The sequence below is a fragment of the Sylvia atricapilla genome, chromosome 1 (genome assembly GCF_009819655.1).
Source record: "Sylvia atricapilla isolate bSylAtr1 chromosome 1, bSylAtr1.pri, whole genome shotgun sequence".
In the NCBI taxonomy this organism is placed as follows: Eukaryota; Metazoa; Chordata; class Aves; order Passeriformes; family Sylviidae; genus Sylvia; species Sylvia atricapilla.
In genome coordinates this window covers 103488429-103505793 of record NC_089140.1, presented here as the reverse complement: position 1 = coordinate 103505793, position 17365 = coordinate 103488429, and the positions used below count along the sequence as shown (strand labels likewise).

Sequence of the window (17365 nt, the reverse complement as noted above, 5' to 3'; positions counted from 1 at the left end):
ACAAGGGCTATTTCTATAGCAGAAATGCTGTCATGTAAATACTATTAATTTAATGATTTAAATGAGAACTGCTCTGCAGCATTTTTTAACAACACTTTGATGTTTGTGTTGCACTGCCAATATATTTCCAACTTGCTACTTTTAGAAAAAAACTCTTTAATTTAGCTGAACATTTTTGGTAAAAGGATTTAAAGTGTTCTTTGATGACATAAAACAACTGACAAGCGGCTTTAAGAAAGACTTACAAGGAATAAACAACTGCACCTGTGAGATAACACACAGAAGGACAAAAGTTTACAGAAAACAGAAATGAAAAAATACAGCAAGAGATAGCAGGTACAGCGAAATACATACAATAGTCAGTATTAGTCAAGAATATGATTAGTATATGAACAGTATATGAATAGCAAATGAAGCTTGTGTAAAACAGTGGAATGGTTGCACGGAAGTCAAAAGAAAGAGGCTCCCTCTCATCCTGCCACAGGGAAGAGCACACACATGTAATGGCTCGTGCCTCTTGCTTTCCTGAATGAGAGAGGCAGATTTGGAATTTGGTTTTACTTGGTTTTTCTTCCCCTTAAGCACTATTTTGGTAACAAAATCTGAAATTCATCATTATTTCCAAAAGAAAAGCAACCTCAAACATTAAAAGGAAGGTTTGAAGTCTCATGTTCACACCGAAACCTCTCCCTCTAGCAAGGCTTGAATAGTCTGAACTGCAGAAAGAATGTAACAGCAAAATGTGAACATGCATGCTTTGACCTGCAGACTGCTTCTTCCTTTCTTCATTCTCACATCTTAGATGGGGCCTAGAGAGCTGGAACAGTGTCTTCAAGCCAGTAAAAACCACATCCCGTAACTTACACAATCACTTCAACTTTGTAGAAAATCTGACCAGAGGGACCCTCCTCTGCTGGCCACAGCCAGCAGAACTGCTAACCCAGAGCCTTCTTGTTCAGCCTTGCCAAATTGTGATTGCTCTTTTGGGGAAGATAGCGAGAGGAGACATGACCTTGGTGTCACTCTTCTATGTGCTTTTAGCTCAGAATAAATTAGCTTGGATGCAGAAGGAACCACAACTGCATCAGTCTTTGTCTGTGTGTGGTTTGAGGCTGATTAATCTGTCCAGCTCCCTGGCAAAACACAGACTCTCTCAAGGGCTTGGCGTCTGGCAGAGAAAAGCTTGATCTGATGGAAATGCACTCGATGTACCTGCCCCCCTCTGGCCTTCCCTTTGTGTTACTCACCAGTACTGCTCTGGATGGTCCTCACCGTGGTGGTTGTACGCGGGGGAGATGAGGACCGCAGCGATATGCACTCGTCATCCTGGGAGCAGCCCTTCTCGATGGCCCTGACGTAGCTGTGGCTCCTCATGCGGAAGCAGCCCGGCATGGGCAGGTCCAGCGCTTCCACCGCCTGCGACTCCAGCTCGCTGAACACCGACTCGCACACAGATTCGAACTGCCCGTTCACCTCCATCTCACTCACCTGCAGACACACACCAGGCAGGGTCAGCGCATCCCCGACGGGGACATTCCACACTGCCGCCTGCACAAACACTCTCCAGCTACAGTTAGAAACATGGCCTTGGTGTTACATGTGGCACAATGGCCAACACCTGTTAGAGGATCCCTTTGCCCATGACCAAAGGTTAATGGGACATCCCATAGCAGCAATTCTGAGGGGAAAAAAAAAATGTACAAAAAGGGGAGACAGAGGCACTGGGGAAAGGTTCAACCAGAGTTTGGGCTCTTGGCTCCTGCTCAAACCAGTGGGAAGCCTGCAGCCCTCATAGCAGCTCCTGTTTTATGTCACTCTGGGCCCACAGCAGAGATTGAATGTTTGGTCATTGTGATCACTACATGTAAAACAAAAATTACTCTTTCATTACGGGGAGAGGAAAAAACCAAAAGGGGTCAGCTGAACCCCAGTACGTTATCAGTGCAATCACACTGATAAAAGGCAGAGTGGATGGAAAGCTGGAGGGTAACAAACAGTTGGAAAAAGGAGGTTGATAAGGGAACCAGCTTAACTGCTGGGGAAAAATGTTTGTAGAATGAAATTTCTGGCTGAGAGCAGATGCAAAGGAATCCTTAGACCCTTTGTGCAGCAGACACTAGGTGGTGACAAAGACTTGCGCTCACAATGGTCGAAGAACATTCAAAAACTTCCTGCAGGTCTTAAAAACCTGGAAACCATTTACCTTGGCTTAATTAATAATGGATGCTCATGTTTCTAAACTGAGAATTGAGTCCTGAGCTTGGCATTAAAGCGCAATAATTATCACTGTAGGAAACATACAGATGGAAACCATCACTTGAGGATTTTGTTAGTTTTCAAGCGTGGTCAAAGCCAAGTTAGCAGGAGAAGATAAGCCTATGTTAGGATGGTAGAAAAAGACCTCATTAGAAATTCTCTTCCAGGATTAATGCTGCAAAGAAAAATATTTTGCAAAGTGTTTGTACACGTTACTGAAAAATCTCAGAGACTAAACCACATTTTTTCCAAAGAAAAGCTCTTTTAAAAAGCATGGAAGAGTAGTAGGTAGTACAACAGAAAGAATAACCTTACTGTGACAGAGAATACCCAATCCCCAAGCAATCCAATCTTCTAATATCTCTGAATTTTTAAAACAAAAAGACTTGTTCACCTTGGCAGATGATAACCACTCCTTGGCTAACAGCTTTGTGTGTTAGGCGTGCAGCTAAACAAGTAACCTGACCTCATACTCATGTAGTTGCCTCTGAGACCTGAATTTCTGTGCTGTTTTCTCCTAGATACATACTGACCCTCTTTTTTAGAGCATCAGCCCATGCCCTATGCAAAGTGCCTCACTAAAAAATACACAGATGAATACTCTGAAGTGTCTAAATATAGTACACTGCATAAAGGGAAACTACAGCTCCATAGTGAATGGCACATGTGTTTGTTATGGCCACAGCTGAAGTCCTGATGTCACTCATGTCACACACTTTTTTTGACATTGCAATGACTTGATATGCCAGTCATAAGGGATCAGTATCTGGCACCACAAATCCTGCCTGCTGCACTTCTGGACTAGTGTAAGGAAGTTCTTTCATCCAAGTGAATTACCCAAATGATCCACTTATCCTAATGAGCCAAAAATCATACCAAAGAGCTAGAGGATGTAGCAGATGAACTACCGACCCTCTGCCCTGTGGTGTGCTGGCACTTTTGCACTTCTTTCAGATCTATTCCCTATGAACTCAACTGTACAAGCATGCTGAATGCAAGGACAGGCTATTTTATACCATTAAAACACATAAACTGAATCTGTCACAGTGGACTTCATTTTTCTCCTTGTTTAGGAGCATGAAGATCTCTTAAAGGATTTCAGGGCAAAAATACAGACAGATTTTTGCACTTAATACATATGCTGTAATATTTGTACTATTCATGTGAAAACTTTGGAGGTACACAAGATAAAGAATGCATAAAATAGTAGCATAAAGAAACTAAAATCTCTAATAAAATTGTGGAATACAAACTATTAACAGCCTAATTTTACTTTTGCATCTCACTCAGCATCTGAGCTTTTTTTTGAGGCATTCAAAAATTTTTGATTGGTGGTACTAAGCACAAGACCCTTAAGAACCCTGTTTAATGACAGTGAGCACCACCTAAAGCAAAGCCCAGTTTCTCCTACTGCAATCAGTGTCCAGTGTGACACTTGCTCCCCAGGCTGCCCCAGGTGCATGTCACCCACCTGGCTGATGGTGCTCATGGCTCTCATGTAGCTCTCGTTGCGGGAGCGGAACTTGGGGGACGTCAGCAGCCCTGCAGGGTCCAGGCTGTCCAGGCTCCTGTTGATGGAGACCTCGCTCACTGCCCTCAGGTAACTGTGGCTCCGGATCTGAAGCTTTGGCGAGTGTTCACTGGATATCCTGGGAGTTTTGGGTGGGGGAAAAAGAAAGGAAAAAGATATTCCATCAAATCCAAATGGCCTCACCACGAGTGAGAATAACCAGATGTGTTTCACTGAAACAGCGTGATTTGAACAAGTCATGACACAGCATTGTATATTTATAAAATAAAGGCAATGTCAGTACTTTTATTTGGATTACTCCACCCTTTTATTTCGAGGAAGGAAAAGAAAAGGATGGAAAGGATTTTCTTTTCATTTTTTGTAAACCATGTCTAAGCATAACGGCAAAATCACTTTCATTTTCTTTACTGACAGCAGAACGGAAAAATTTTACACTGTACTGACAATGACAGCATCTGGCTCCAGCAACCCCTCCACTACATGGGACTTTTGAAGTGACAACACTGAAATGACTTCACGAGTTGATTTTAAAAGAGTAAGAGGAGCCATTGAGATGAGCAGCAGAGAAAGCCCTGTGGCCTTACAGCTATGAATGCAGCAACCATTAAAATCAGCTGGGGAGGCAGGTAGAGAAAGAAAAGGTCTGATAGTTTGATCAGCTGGATGACCCTAAATTTATCAACTGAACATCCACATCTTGAAATGCTGCTGCTGATGTGATTCTGATATGTTCTCGTGTTTGTACTCATGAAATGGGACCATTTCTCATGGGGCTTTTGAGTGTGTACAGGCCAATAGGGCAGGCAGATCGTATAAACCATGCAAAATGCACTCATAGTATGCCTCAACCTGGGAAATGATTCCAACAGCATAGGTCACCTGATAAGGTTTGATATGCTTTGAATTTTTTTTTAGACCTGGCTTAAGCTGCGACTTAACAAAATGTATGCTAGGGAAGTAGCTTTACCTAATGATGTCAAATTAGGAGTTTAGAAGTCTCGTATTTCTGAAATTATAACTTTGCCTAGTTTTTCAACGCAAGTGACAGGTGAGATGTACAAGCAATCAAAACCAAACAACACCCTCCCACCCCCCACCATTCCCCAAGGAATTTGTACTTCTACAGTATTCCTGCCATATGTGCCAAGAGTCAGCTAGAAACAATTTTCCAGCTGTGAGATGTTTTATCCTCTGAATGTGGTGGCTTCACAATCTGAGGCATCTTATAAAGATGTGAGTCACAAAAAGTGTGTGAAATACACCTCCATGAAATACAAATAAATATGTCTTTTGAAAGAACTCATAAATTAATAAAGTATCAAAAGGGTGACTCTACGATATATTTTAGGATTTTAAAATATTCATGTATCATACAGCACACTAATTAAAATATTAACCAAATTTTCCATTTTAAAATGCAAATCTCACAGAGATTTTACAGGTATATGAAAGAAAAATCCATAACCTAATTAACAGGCTTAATCTTTGTCTCCTAGTCTTTAGAAATACATGCACAGCTGACCTGAAAGAAGAGAATCCATTTTATGTCTAATTCCTGAAGCATTTGCAGATATTTTGCATTCAAGTATCTAATGATGGTAATTAGTATCAGCAATTTCCCAGTGGCATGCACAGTTCTGGTAATTGTCAATGCATTTTGGGAGGACGATTCCATTGTGTAATCGCTCACCTAAGGAGTTCAGAAACTGGGTCTGTTTCTGAATGGTCTAACACTGTCATAAAATCTTGGCCATCTCTACAGTACCATATTGTCTGGCTGCTAATTACCTGCCTAACAAAAATATGTCAACTTATGTTAATTACTTGATACTCCCGTCACAAGGTGAAGAGAGAGCCTTTGCGATTTTCCCTGTTTATACAGTGCAATACAATGGCCAATTCCATACTCTTTGACTCCTTGCACCACTTGATTCCACATGACAAAACCTGAAGATTTTTAGACGTCAGAATAAGTGGTGCTCCAAACAACTCAAATAAAGGCAGAAAAAGTGGTGAAATGTGAACTGTTAGTAATGGTTACATTTGTTTACAGTATTTTGGTAATTAACACTAACCACGTAACTCTTCGAAAAAATGTATTGCCTGTTATTGGATTAAAAAATTAGAATGAATAATTCAGCAGACATAATTTTTCTGATGCATGTCAGCTACTTCACCACACTGCAGATCTGCAAACTGATCAGCATCGCCTGAAATGCATTTCCTAGATTGGTTCAAAATGTATTTTATGATTATGATGTGAACAGTTTGCAGCCAACATGTGACATGCAAAATTCAAATAAGCTTGATTAGCTGCCAGTTAACCAAATATGTCACCTGGGGCTTGTTGGTGCCCACTGATTAGCTGAGCTTCCAAGAAGATTGCAGCGCATCACAAGATTCAATGCACAGATATTGTCGGACAGAAATCTGCAAGTGCTGAGGCACATGCCCTTTGAAGAGTGGAAACCAATAGAACAAGATGCAAGTATCCACAGCACAAAGACTTTGCTGTTGCAGCCAGGGTAGAGAACATGTAAAAAAATACTCATGGAAGAGTCATGGAAAGCCACCACAAACAGTACAGAAATGAATTTTCTTTTTCTGCATGCATTAAGGCTGTATATTATTTTCCCAACTCTGCCTGAAACCAAGGAATTCCCCAAAAAAAGTAGATGTCCCCTTTTTATTTCAGATGTGGGTTCTCAGCACAGCTGCTTTTTTTTTTTTTTTTTTTTTTTTTTTTTTTTTTTTTTTTTTTAGTTTGGTTTGGTTTGGTTTTTTGTTCCTCACTATGTAACTGGCCAGTTTGACACAAATCCAGAATCCAGGGGGCTACTTATCTTTAATCTGTGCACATCTCCCATCTCCTGTACAAACCAAAGAAGGTAATTGGCTGCTGTTGAATCCTTGCTTACTGATTGCTATGATCTCTGTTTCATTTAGATGTAGTGGTGGGGGAAAAAAGAAAAATAAAAACGATTTAAACATAGAGAAAGAAACATGGAAGGCTTGCATTTATAATGATTACTGCTGCTTTTATAGCCGTGTAATAAATCATCACTATATCCTATAGTAAAGTTTAATGAACAGCTGAAATGCCACTGGAAATTTTGATAATATGCCACTTAGGAATAAATCTGACTATGTATGATGAGCAAGATCTGAATGCAGAATTAATTTTCTTTGAGTTAGTATTACCAGTAATGTGTAAATGGAAAGACTTTTTCTTCCCTGAGGGTTCAAGTCCATCTTGTATTTATCCTGCATCACCTAAATTTCTGTTTATGCCATTGTAATTTCCACAATAAGTACAACATGCCAGGGACTGAGACTTTGGGACATCTCTTTGGCCAATACAAAATGGTCTTTTGGCTCCACTCACTGCACTGGATGTATCAATTGGCAGAGGTGAGATGTGAATTATTTAGGTTCTTAAACCAGCTCCTCAAGCACGCCCCATCATTCCTGCACTGCACTCACAAGTGGCACGTTCTCATGCTGGCTGCATCAAGCTTTTTCCCCACACTGCTGTCCTTGCCCCAGGCCTCACCCCAGAGGACAGGAGCACAGCCACAACAGCATCCCACTGATACCACACAGGGTGGAGGCACAGCACTACGGATGTACTTCCCAAAATCCACAGCAAGAGGCACCAGGAGGAGATGAGGGCTCTGTGCTGCTGCTGCTCTGCTGATTGCTGCTGTGGGCTTCCCAAGGGGATTGACAGGAGAAGGGGCCAGCCCTGAGCTGAAGTGGGTGGAAATGGAGTCCGCTGAGTCCCAGCAGATAAATAAATACTCCCCTGGGTAAAGGAAGGCAAGTGCCTCTGATCCACACTGTGCCTCAAAGAAGATCAAGGTACTCCCCTAAAGAGGCCAAAATACTACACAGATTCCATGAGAAGCTCTGGGAAGCAGGAGAATGTTAATTTAATTGGAAAACATGTTCTAGTGAAGCATCTGAACGAGAACATCATGTAGGTGTATAAAGGAAATCTTTGCATACTGAGATTTCTCCTCTGTACATTTCAAACACACTGAGGCCTATTCTCCTGTTTTCATTCAAGTAGAGAGATGAAAATATTAAAACCACACACATCTAATCCCTCTACCACTGTTGCAACATGCATGTTAAGAAATACTTTAAATTCCCTGTTAGAGATGTGCTTGTATTTACACAATATTAACATGATTTACATGAATTAATTCAGATGAAAACACATTCCAGTCCCTCATTTATTTATTTGCAGATTAAGGAATTGGTTGGTGTAGGCATTTTTGAGAGGAACTAGACTCAGTTGCTTTTCTCTGGAGGTTACAGGGAAGCTGGAGAGGGACCCTTCATCAGGAACTCTAGTGAAAGGGCAAGGAGTAAAAGCTATAAACTGAAAAAAGAAAAAACTAGGTTAGATATTAATAAGAAATTTTTTACTGTGAGGATGGTTAGCCATTGGACAGGTTGCCCAGGGGGGCTGTTGATGCTCCAACCCTGTCAGTGTTTGAAACTAATCTGGATAAGGCTTGAACAACCTAGTCTAGTGGGAGGTGTCCCTGCCCATGGCAGTGGGGGAGGGGAGTAGATGGTCTTAAGGATCCATTCCAACCCCTTAACACTCTGTGAGTCTGTGATTCTATATCAAAGGGTTCAAAATGCAGTGTTAGCAATTAACAGTGAAATAACTTTGAGTATATTCTTGGAAGAGTTCCTATGCCTTGAAAATGTCTTTCAAATGACAAAGAGAAGACAGACAACAGGGATTTACATAAGCAGGCAATTTTAGTTTCAAATATTTCCTTTTAATTTAGGAATGCACAATGCACTCTGTCATATGCGTGCTCTTTAAAAAAGCACTTTGATTTATGACATTTCATTTTTGAATGAAGAAAGGGAAAGCCAAGCCTTATGATGGCTGCATTTTTTTCCCTTTAGGCCAGACACAATATAATAAAATGTAGTCCTGAGACTGTATTGTCTTCTGCAAGTTCAGCAGTCAGAATCATAGCACAAAGTACAGTGTTGTGCCAGATGGGTACTGTGTTCTGCCAACAGAAAATGACAAAGCAGAGTAAAGTGAAAGTCCAGAAACATGTCCCGAATGGTTCTGTAAGCCAACAGAGGAGTGTGCTAAAATTTGCCTTCAAACAAAGAAGAACACCTCAGAAAATCACCACACGCAACATGGAACTAAGAAAAACAACCTCAAAGCCACCACTACTGTTAAGCATCCCAGTTCTCAATTTTGCTGCATTCAACTGAAAGCTTGGTTCCATGGGGATAAATTATCCTCTGCTGAATGTGTGTCCCACCTCTGGTGTGGCTGGTGGGCACATCCAACATACATTTCTCTGCTTAATTTTATTTGCATTTTAGTGTTGCTTGAAGGTAGAGTAATCCAGTGCAGCCTGGATTGCACAAGGTGAACACTGAAGGACACCAGAGAAGAAGATGCAGAGAACAATTTACTGATGTGCATCTTTCTGATCCTAGTCATGACACGGGTCAACCAGGCTGGGGTAATTTTCTATGTTGGCACCTATGTTCTGCTGCTTTTTGGTGCACTGACAGGGAGCCATGATGTCATTGATGGAGACAAGGGCAGCACATAAACACTTTTTAGCATTTTCCCTCCCCACCCCAGATTTTTCTGGGTTTGATGATCTCCTTTTTTTGTTCGTGTTTATAAACAAGTAAACCTCCACATGGGGATTAAAATAAAAATAAAATCCCAATAAAACCTCTCTTTAAGTCCAGACCCTGCTAAAGGGTCATATATGAGAAAGAAAATTCTGAAACTTGGAGATGTCCAGAAAAAGCTGATCTGCTGAAGAGCAAACCAATGTCATCAACAGAAAAATGCCATTTCTTCCTTTTGCTTCTACTGCCTGACCAAAAATTGTCCTTGCTGCATGGACCAGCCAGTGCATACCACAAAACTGCATGGACATGCCTGAGACACAGAACTTTTCCCATGCTGAGAAGAGGCGGATATTGCAGTATGATGTATTTGTCTCTGTCTGATTTTCCAGATTCTCTTGGGAAATAGAAGAAAGCACTTAAAAAAGAAAAAAAACCCAATCCAAAAGTCCCCACAATTTGGTGTTATGCATCTCTATCTCCAGCTGTTGTGCAGTTTTTGAGTGAGCACATGGTGTCCTGCCAGAGAGCTTCTGTTTGTTTGTTTGAGGGCAGCAGGAACTGGATCAATGTTTTATGGTAGAAAATGTTTCTAAAAAGCTCAGTCCCTTTTAAAATCCTCTGTGTCTGACTACTGCCAGCTTCAGAATCAACCATGGGACCACTTTGTGATTTTGTAACAATCCTGCTTTCCTCTCAAAGGACACAGAAGCTTTGGGGATTTTTTTCCTCTTTTTGGGATGTGGAGGTATTGAGGTTGTATGAATTTATTTCATGAGCAACCTTTAGTTATTAAAATATTAGCAAACAAAGATGTCCAGTGAAAAAAAAAAATATGTATACATTAAAACAAACTTTCCTTTTATCTGAAAGATCTCTTAAGGTGCTTTGTATAACCAAAAAATACCACAGGCTAATATATTTTAAGAACATTTCCCTTGTCTTTAACATACTGTATTTTCTCCTTGCTTTCTAGACATGGTGAAAGAATAGAGCACAGCACGAAAGTGGCACATATGCAATTGAGTTGGCAAGAAAGGCAGATGGAAGATGATGCAGACAGACATTATACTGTTCTCTGTAATCAGAAATCTGGTCTACATGCTGGTTCTGATTGCCATGTGCGTGTGTGTGCGTGGGAATAGTTGTGAGCACCCTTCTCTTCCACTCTGGAGAGGGAAAAGAGATTCTGGAAGGTAGAAACAGTTCTACCTAGATGAACCAGCTCAACCCAGTGATGCCAGGGTAAGCTGCTTCTGTCTAAAAGTGTTTTTTGTTTACTAGAAGCCAAACCCACCCTATCTGGTCACAAGAAGCAGAGTAAGACGTAACATTTTTGAGAGCAGTCAGCTTGAGAATAATATTTCTTCTCTCAGAAGACTCTATGAGGGAAGCTGTAGACCTTAATGTCCCCCTACTGCCAGTCATACTGGGTACATGTTCAAAGGGGTTTTTGGAGGTCCTTGCTGGACGCAATTTGTCTGAACCTAAACCAAATGCATGACAAAGGTTCTTGCTTTTTCAGCACAACTCTCTTTTGAGGGGGCACTAATGATCCCAGGAACCAGTGCTGCTCAGCACAGAGAAATATATTTATCAAAGTTGGAAAAGATCTTTCCTTGCATCAGATATAATGGACTGAGAATGCAGACTGCCTGAGGGCCTGAGCAGGTTACCCATCCTCACAGCCTTGCCTGGAGCCTTTTGGACCTTGCTGGGGTGAGAGTGAAGCCCTCCACCACTGCTTTGATGAACTCTTTGTGCCAGCATAAAAGTTATATCCCCCTTCCTGCAGAAGCCACTCCTTCAGCTCTCTTCATCAAGGCCAGGCTTATCCATCTGATTGCACATCACTTTCCATTCTTGGTTATTCCAGTGCTACCTCTCCTCACTAGTGAGACTCAAAAGTCATCTGCAGTCTGCTCAGATGGAATTCTTATTCTAGGAATTCAAGCATTCCCCCTTGTCCTATCACTACATGCCCTCGTAAAAAGTCCCTCTCCAGCTCTCTTGTAGACTGCCTTTAGGTATTGGAAGGCCTAAAGAATATAAAGAAGATATTCCCTGTTGCAGTCCTTGTAAAATCACAGCTTCCACAAGCTCATACCTCACCTGCTTAGCTGAATTTTCAGGTCTCCTCCATTCATATGTTAGAAGTTTGATTAATTCTGCTGGTTGGAACACCAAAGAGTTACAGCTCTCTGCCAAACCACAAGAGGAAAGCAGTTACTTTTCAGGAATGTCACCTGGCTGTGTGCTGAGCTGGCAGCACAACCAGCTCTGCCTGCTTAGCACCATGATTTATGCAGGAGCTCTGGCTTGCTCCTGGGAGTGGGAGGATGGAACTCCAGCTCACTAAAAGGCATCTTCTGGGCAGACTTCCCGTAACTGAAAGGCCTTCCCATGCTACTCCAAGTTACAATATTGGGCAGTATTTATCTACAAATAATGTTTTCTAGCTAAATACAAAGAAAGTATTTGCTCTGGTGAATGTCACTGTATTTATTTAAAGAGCAATTTTTTTTCTGAAAACTTGCAATGCGTTTTGAGCTTTCAGTCTCTTCAACTCCACAGGTTCTCCTGGACTATGTAACCAGGCAATGATCACGCACACACTGCATGGCCATGTGCCTGCAAGCCCTGTCACTATCTGCATTTGAGTCACCTCCTTCAGAAAGACACTGCTCAACATCCAGATTAGATCTGCATAAACAGCTCCCAGTGAGATTAGGGAAATATCTTAGTTTTGCAAGTCAACAACATTATTCCAAAACCTTCACATACATAAACAGCCACCTGCATTTTCCAAAAAATGCATTTGACATATGCAGCAATTTTTCACTTCCTATTCAGTATTCTGCCATTTCAAAACTTTTGGTTACCTAGTAAAGGGGAAAAAAAAAAAAAAGCAAAAGCAGCAGATTCAACACCATCTGTACAGATGTGCAACACAAGACAAGCTACTGGAGAAGCTGAAAAGCAAGCACATTTTAAAGCAATGAGGAGGGCAGGCTAGTAATTCTGCCAGGGTGAAGGGAAAAACCCCAAATCCAGCTAAGCTAAGGGGCTGAGCTCACCTTCTTACTTCTCTGAGTAACAGCCCTGTGTCCAAATGAAAATTTGAGGCAGCAAAATGGAACACAAGGTAAAGCACACTACCTAACAAATGCTGTGAGCATCTCACCCATTGTAGGCACACATTATTTCTTGGTAACACTCACAAATTGTTGACCTGGAGTGTCATATGTGCTGGTGGTGACCAAGGATTTTCTCTAATCTTCTCTCTTGATGGGGTCATTTTGAAAGTTCATGTATGCCTTCTTACTAAGTGGCTACTTCACTATTCTTGATTTCACCTGGTTTGTGTTTGAAGAACACCAAGCAGTCCAAAATGCCTGAAGAGAAGCCTGCTTTTTCTTCTTTTATAAGCAAGCACTTCTCACTTAGTACATTTTGTTTCTCTGCAGAAACCTGGAAGATGGTGACTTGAAGTAGGATCCAGCTACTCCTGAGGCACAGGGGTTGGGGGTGTGATAAGCCAGAGCAATGAGCTCCTGGATAACTCTACAGCCATTTTCTCGAAGTGTCTGGCTAAGTACAGGTTGGAGCTCTGATATGATTTGCAGCTGTCTCTTCCTGATAAAAAAAGCAAAGAGTTTTGGGGAAACTGGCTAAGATAAACCCCTGCAATTTCTCCTGTCATACCAAAGAAGCTAGAAATAGTAACTTTCAATCTATGTTTTATTTTAAAGTAATGTCTAGATTGCAAGTAATATAAAAAATGATGGTATATAGTAGGGTTTCTAGAAAATTCTTTACTGATAATCTGGGCAGCAGTCTGCTGCTCTGGGGGATTTTCTCTTTTCTTACTGATGTTACAAAGCAAAAGCAATACCCCAGAAGCAGGGAGAATTTCTCTCCATGTAACTTTACCACAGTTATTCCTTGGAGGTAAAAGAAAAGTTCTCATTTTCTTTTCAGATGCTTTTACATCAACAGAAATTGCTCAAAAAAACCCCAGCCAATTCCAACCCCCCAGCTATCCACATATATTTTAATATTCTCATTTTCCATTACAAAGTATTTCCAGTTTTGTTCTGCAGTAATTACAAAAGAACTTATTTGCCATACTGAGATACAACATGAGGTGATAACCCATAATTTCAGGTGTATATATATAGTGGTCTGTGCAAGTTGTGTTGCCAGTGCTCTTACAAACAGGGCCAAAGCACTAAATATCTCAAGGTGGAAGTCTGAAGTGATATCCATTATGAAAACCTTCTGATAAACAGAAGTTTGTTGAAAAAATGTGACATTATGCTTAACACACAGTTTTAGATTTTTTTGTCTCCTTATAAAAAACTCCCATGCTTTCTGTGTTATAGGCTGTTGTTGGACCAAACTTGTACAGATTAAATCCTGATAAAGTAGAACTGATTTTATTTTTGAGCATGAGAGAACCAAAGAAATAAATGTCTTAGGAAATCTGCATAATAATGCAAAATCCTGCTTGGGACTGAAAGGGATCTTTTTTTGCAATTCTTTAAAGTAGGCATTTCCTAATCCCCTGAACGAGAAATACCCTGAAACATTTATTTGGGTCTGTTAGTAAAGGAACAGACAAGCAGTTGTCATGTCATTCATCACTCTGTCGGTGTCAAGTACAATGGAGGCTTGATGGAGGCAATGAGAAGGTAAAAAATATTTCCAAAGAGTGAATGCCCTTCAGGGTTGTGGAACTTCAAAAGAGTTGTGCAGCTTATTTTAAAGGAAGAAAGCCTTAACTCCTGAGGAAGTCAGGTGGCTTCTTGACCTGTAACAGTAGACATTCTTATGTATTTGTTTGAATTTCATTTCCATATTTGGAAGTAAAATACATGGTTTACTGAATTGCCACACTTCTCTTTTCCAATGAAAAAAAGGGGAGAAAAAAAAATCTTAAAAAAAGCCCAAATGTCTGTGTTTGCATTGAAGGGGATAAAACTAGTTCCTAACCCACTTATAGTCTGCTCTCTATACCATCTAAACCACAAAACAAACAAGCACTTGGTGAATGGGTTAAGAAAACAACCTCTCTTCTTTTCAGATCATAATATACATGGTATATTATAGTGAAGGATTCATGGCAAAGTGGAAGATGGCCCTTGGTCCCGCTCAGAAGAAAATGCTTGGATATCTATATTTTTGATTAAAATACCATAATGTAAAAAAAAGCCCCCCAAAACCCCTCTAAAATTTTCTGGATAAATATCATCTACTGACATTCAAAACTACAGTCAATTGACAGTGGTTCATGGGTTCAGATTTCAGTGTGGAGTGAAATGTGTTCTGTGACCATGAGGAGAAGTCATATAAACCCTCAGTCTCAGAAAACAGGCCTGTTAATACTTCCCTACAGCCCCCTCTGTGGCTGTAGGTGGCTTTGTGACACTGAACTAAATTCAGCAAACATAACTGAGCTTCTTTGATGGAAATAAATAGCACAAAAGTTTTGTTTTATTACTGTAAGCTAAGGTCACAGAACAACTGAAATAGTAATCTTCAGTCCCAGAGACTGACATTTTATATAAAGCAGAATACCTGGTTAATCAAGACTAAAGAATGCTTGGAGTGATGGTCAAAAGGTACATGAGAAGAAGTATATTTTTTTGATAAAGGCCATTATTGACCGTGGATGGTGATTGCTATGGATATGATACCATCTCAAATCAATGGTTTTGCTGAGATATGACAGAATGCTTGAAAAACTCTCCAGCCTAACAAAGCTTCAGTAACCTATTGAAAAGTCTAATGCCTAAAATGTCAATTTTAAGTAAATTTCAATGAAACCTGTATTACTTTCTAAAGCCTCACAACTATTTTGAGGAGACAGAATTTTGCCCTGAACTTACATAATTTAATTTTGTTATATAAGCAAGTTATATGAGTAAGTTATATGAGTAACCCTCTTCCTCAGATGACCTCTTCCTTAAATGGGTGTTATACATACAGCAGGTATTTTTACTGCTCTGTCACATTGATTAGGAAAACAACAACATTATGATAACATTAATCCATCTTTTATTGTCAGGATCACCAGGGCAGAGACCTGTGTGACGGTGTTTGAACACCAGTATGTCTTTGTGTGCAGGTGGGATGCCACCTTGAAAGGTCTGCTCAGTGTCCTGGGACTCTGGTGTCTCTAGTGCTGTGTCAGTAAGGGCCAATTTGTCAATCCACTGAATTCTGTCCCTCCAACTAAATATATATCTGGACGTTGAAGCTAAGCAGAATTAGGTTGAGCATTACAACTCTGCAGCAGCTTTACATTTTCTGGAACTACCCAGGGAGGGATGGGTCAGTTGTTAATGACATGAACACACCTGAGCTGCCTGCTGTTGTATGGGAATTCACTGACACATCCAATGAGATGGAAGAAGCACTGGTCTCCTGCTCACTGTCTAAGCACAGTGTTGCACCATGACTACACAGGCTAAACTGCTTCAAATTAATCACTTTTTCAGTTTAGTATACAGCAGAGATCAGCTGTGATAAATCATCATGTTGGACCACAGAAATGCAATAGAGCTAGGACAACGCTCTTCACCTGACTGCTGCTGAGAACATATAATAACATGTACAGAAGGGATTGGAAAAACTTGAGAACACTGTAAAGGTGACCTTGAAAAATGGAAAGTCTGGTCACATAACACAGTCACGGATGTGTACACAGAGGCACCATAGATTACCCAGCAGCAGGGAGCTGGAGATGCTAGCCTGAAAAAAACAAGTTCACAGTAGCTAAACTAAGGGAATAACTCCTCGAGGTGTTAATAAAGAGCTCCACTTACTGTCACTGGAGCCAGCCAGCCACTAGAGGGAGGAATGATCTAGTGCTGCCAATGACTGCTATTTATTACGCTTCCACAATTCATTATGTTTTTCTTAAAGCTCATCTCATGAGGCTGGCAAAACCTTTCCAGTTAAAGGAAAGAAATATCGAGCTTTCACAGTTGGTGAAGAAAGCACACAAACACGAAGTTCAAGGGCTGAAGAAACAGAAAACATATAAAAAGAGAATCTGCGTGTCTCCTTAGGAATATATTCTGAATTTTATAGTCCAAATGAATTGCAGACCTGATTTTCAATTAATTAGGATTCATAGGGAAATTTAATTTCATAGCATTCAGCACATCATTTACAAAAATTGTAGGATTGAAAGCTTTTTTATGTGCCTTTTGTGATTCAAAGTATTTTTCTTGGTGACTAGAAAGGGCAGGTCAGTACTGAGGTTGAAAAAGGTATTTTCCTTCTGTACAGAAACCAGCAACTTGCTAAAAATGTAACTTCCATATTCTTTAGGAATAAAGCTATTTGAAAGTAGAAACCAAAGAAAAGCCCAACACAATAACACTCTCTCAGTGGCTGCATTGCTAATCTTGTGCCTTTCACTCCAGATTACTATGCTAAACATCCATTTATAGCAGGAAGGAAGCAATTTGGATATGTGAAGCAGGGTTTTGTGTGTAGAGCTATTCACTGATAAGAAGATATTCAGTAAAAGGAAAATGCTAAGTAAAATTAAAAAAGTTTTCATCTCAAGAGAAGCAAGTAGTTAATGAGATAGGTAATTGCTAGATGTTTACCAGGTCAAATCTTAGAGCTGTGCTAGAGGTCTGTCAATGAAAAAGTCTAGGTCACATTTTTTTCTTCAACTTAGACAAATTCTGCTATGTTAGGAGGCCCAGTTCTGTCTTTCCAAACAGGAAAAAAAATCAAGGTTAAACTAAGCAGAAAAGCATTTTCATAAAAAGACTGCAGAAAGCTCACAGATAATCTAGTTTGGAGTGCACTAGGAGTTTGGGATGTAAATAGAAAACTTCTCCTCCCCTAGCCCTTGTGGGTTTTACTGTACCTGGCTCCTGTTAGATAATTAGGCTGTCATCAGTGGGGAACCACTGG

General features: G+C 40.4%; 1 protein-coding gene across 4 annotated transcripts in view; it reads right to left on the bottom strand.

Moving 5' to 3' along the window:
* DLGAP1 (DLG associated protein 1) overlaps window positions 1–17365 on the bottom strand; it is a 399114-nt gene that overhangs the window by 87610 nt on the left and 294139 nt on the right. For all 4 annotated transcript variants that reach the window (XM_066329466.1, XM_066329484.1, XM_066329477.1 and 1 more), the window contains 2 exons: window positions 3728–3905; window positions 1248–1488 (listed from right to left, as the gene is read on the bottom strand). In XM_066329466.1, coding sequence (XP_066185563.1) covers window positions 1248–1488; window positions 3728–3905 — 419 coding nt within the window. The remainder of the gene's footprint in view (window positions 1–1247; window positions 1489–3727; window positions 3906–17365) is intronic.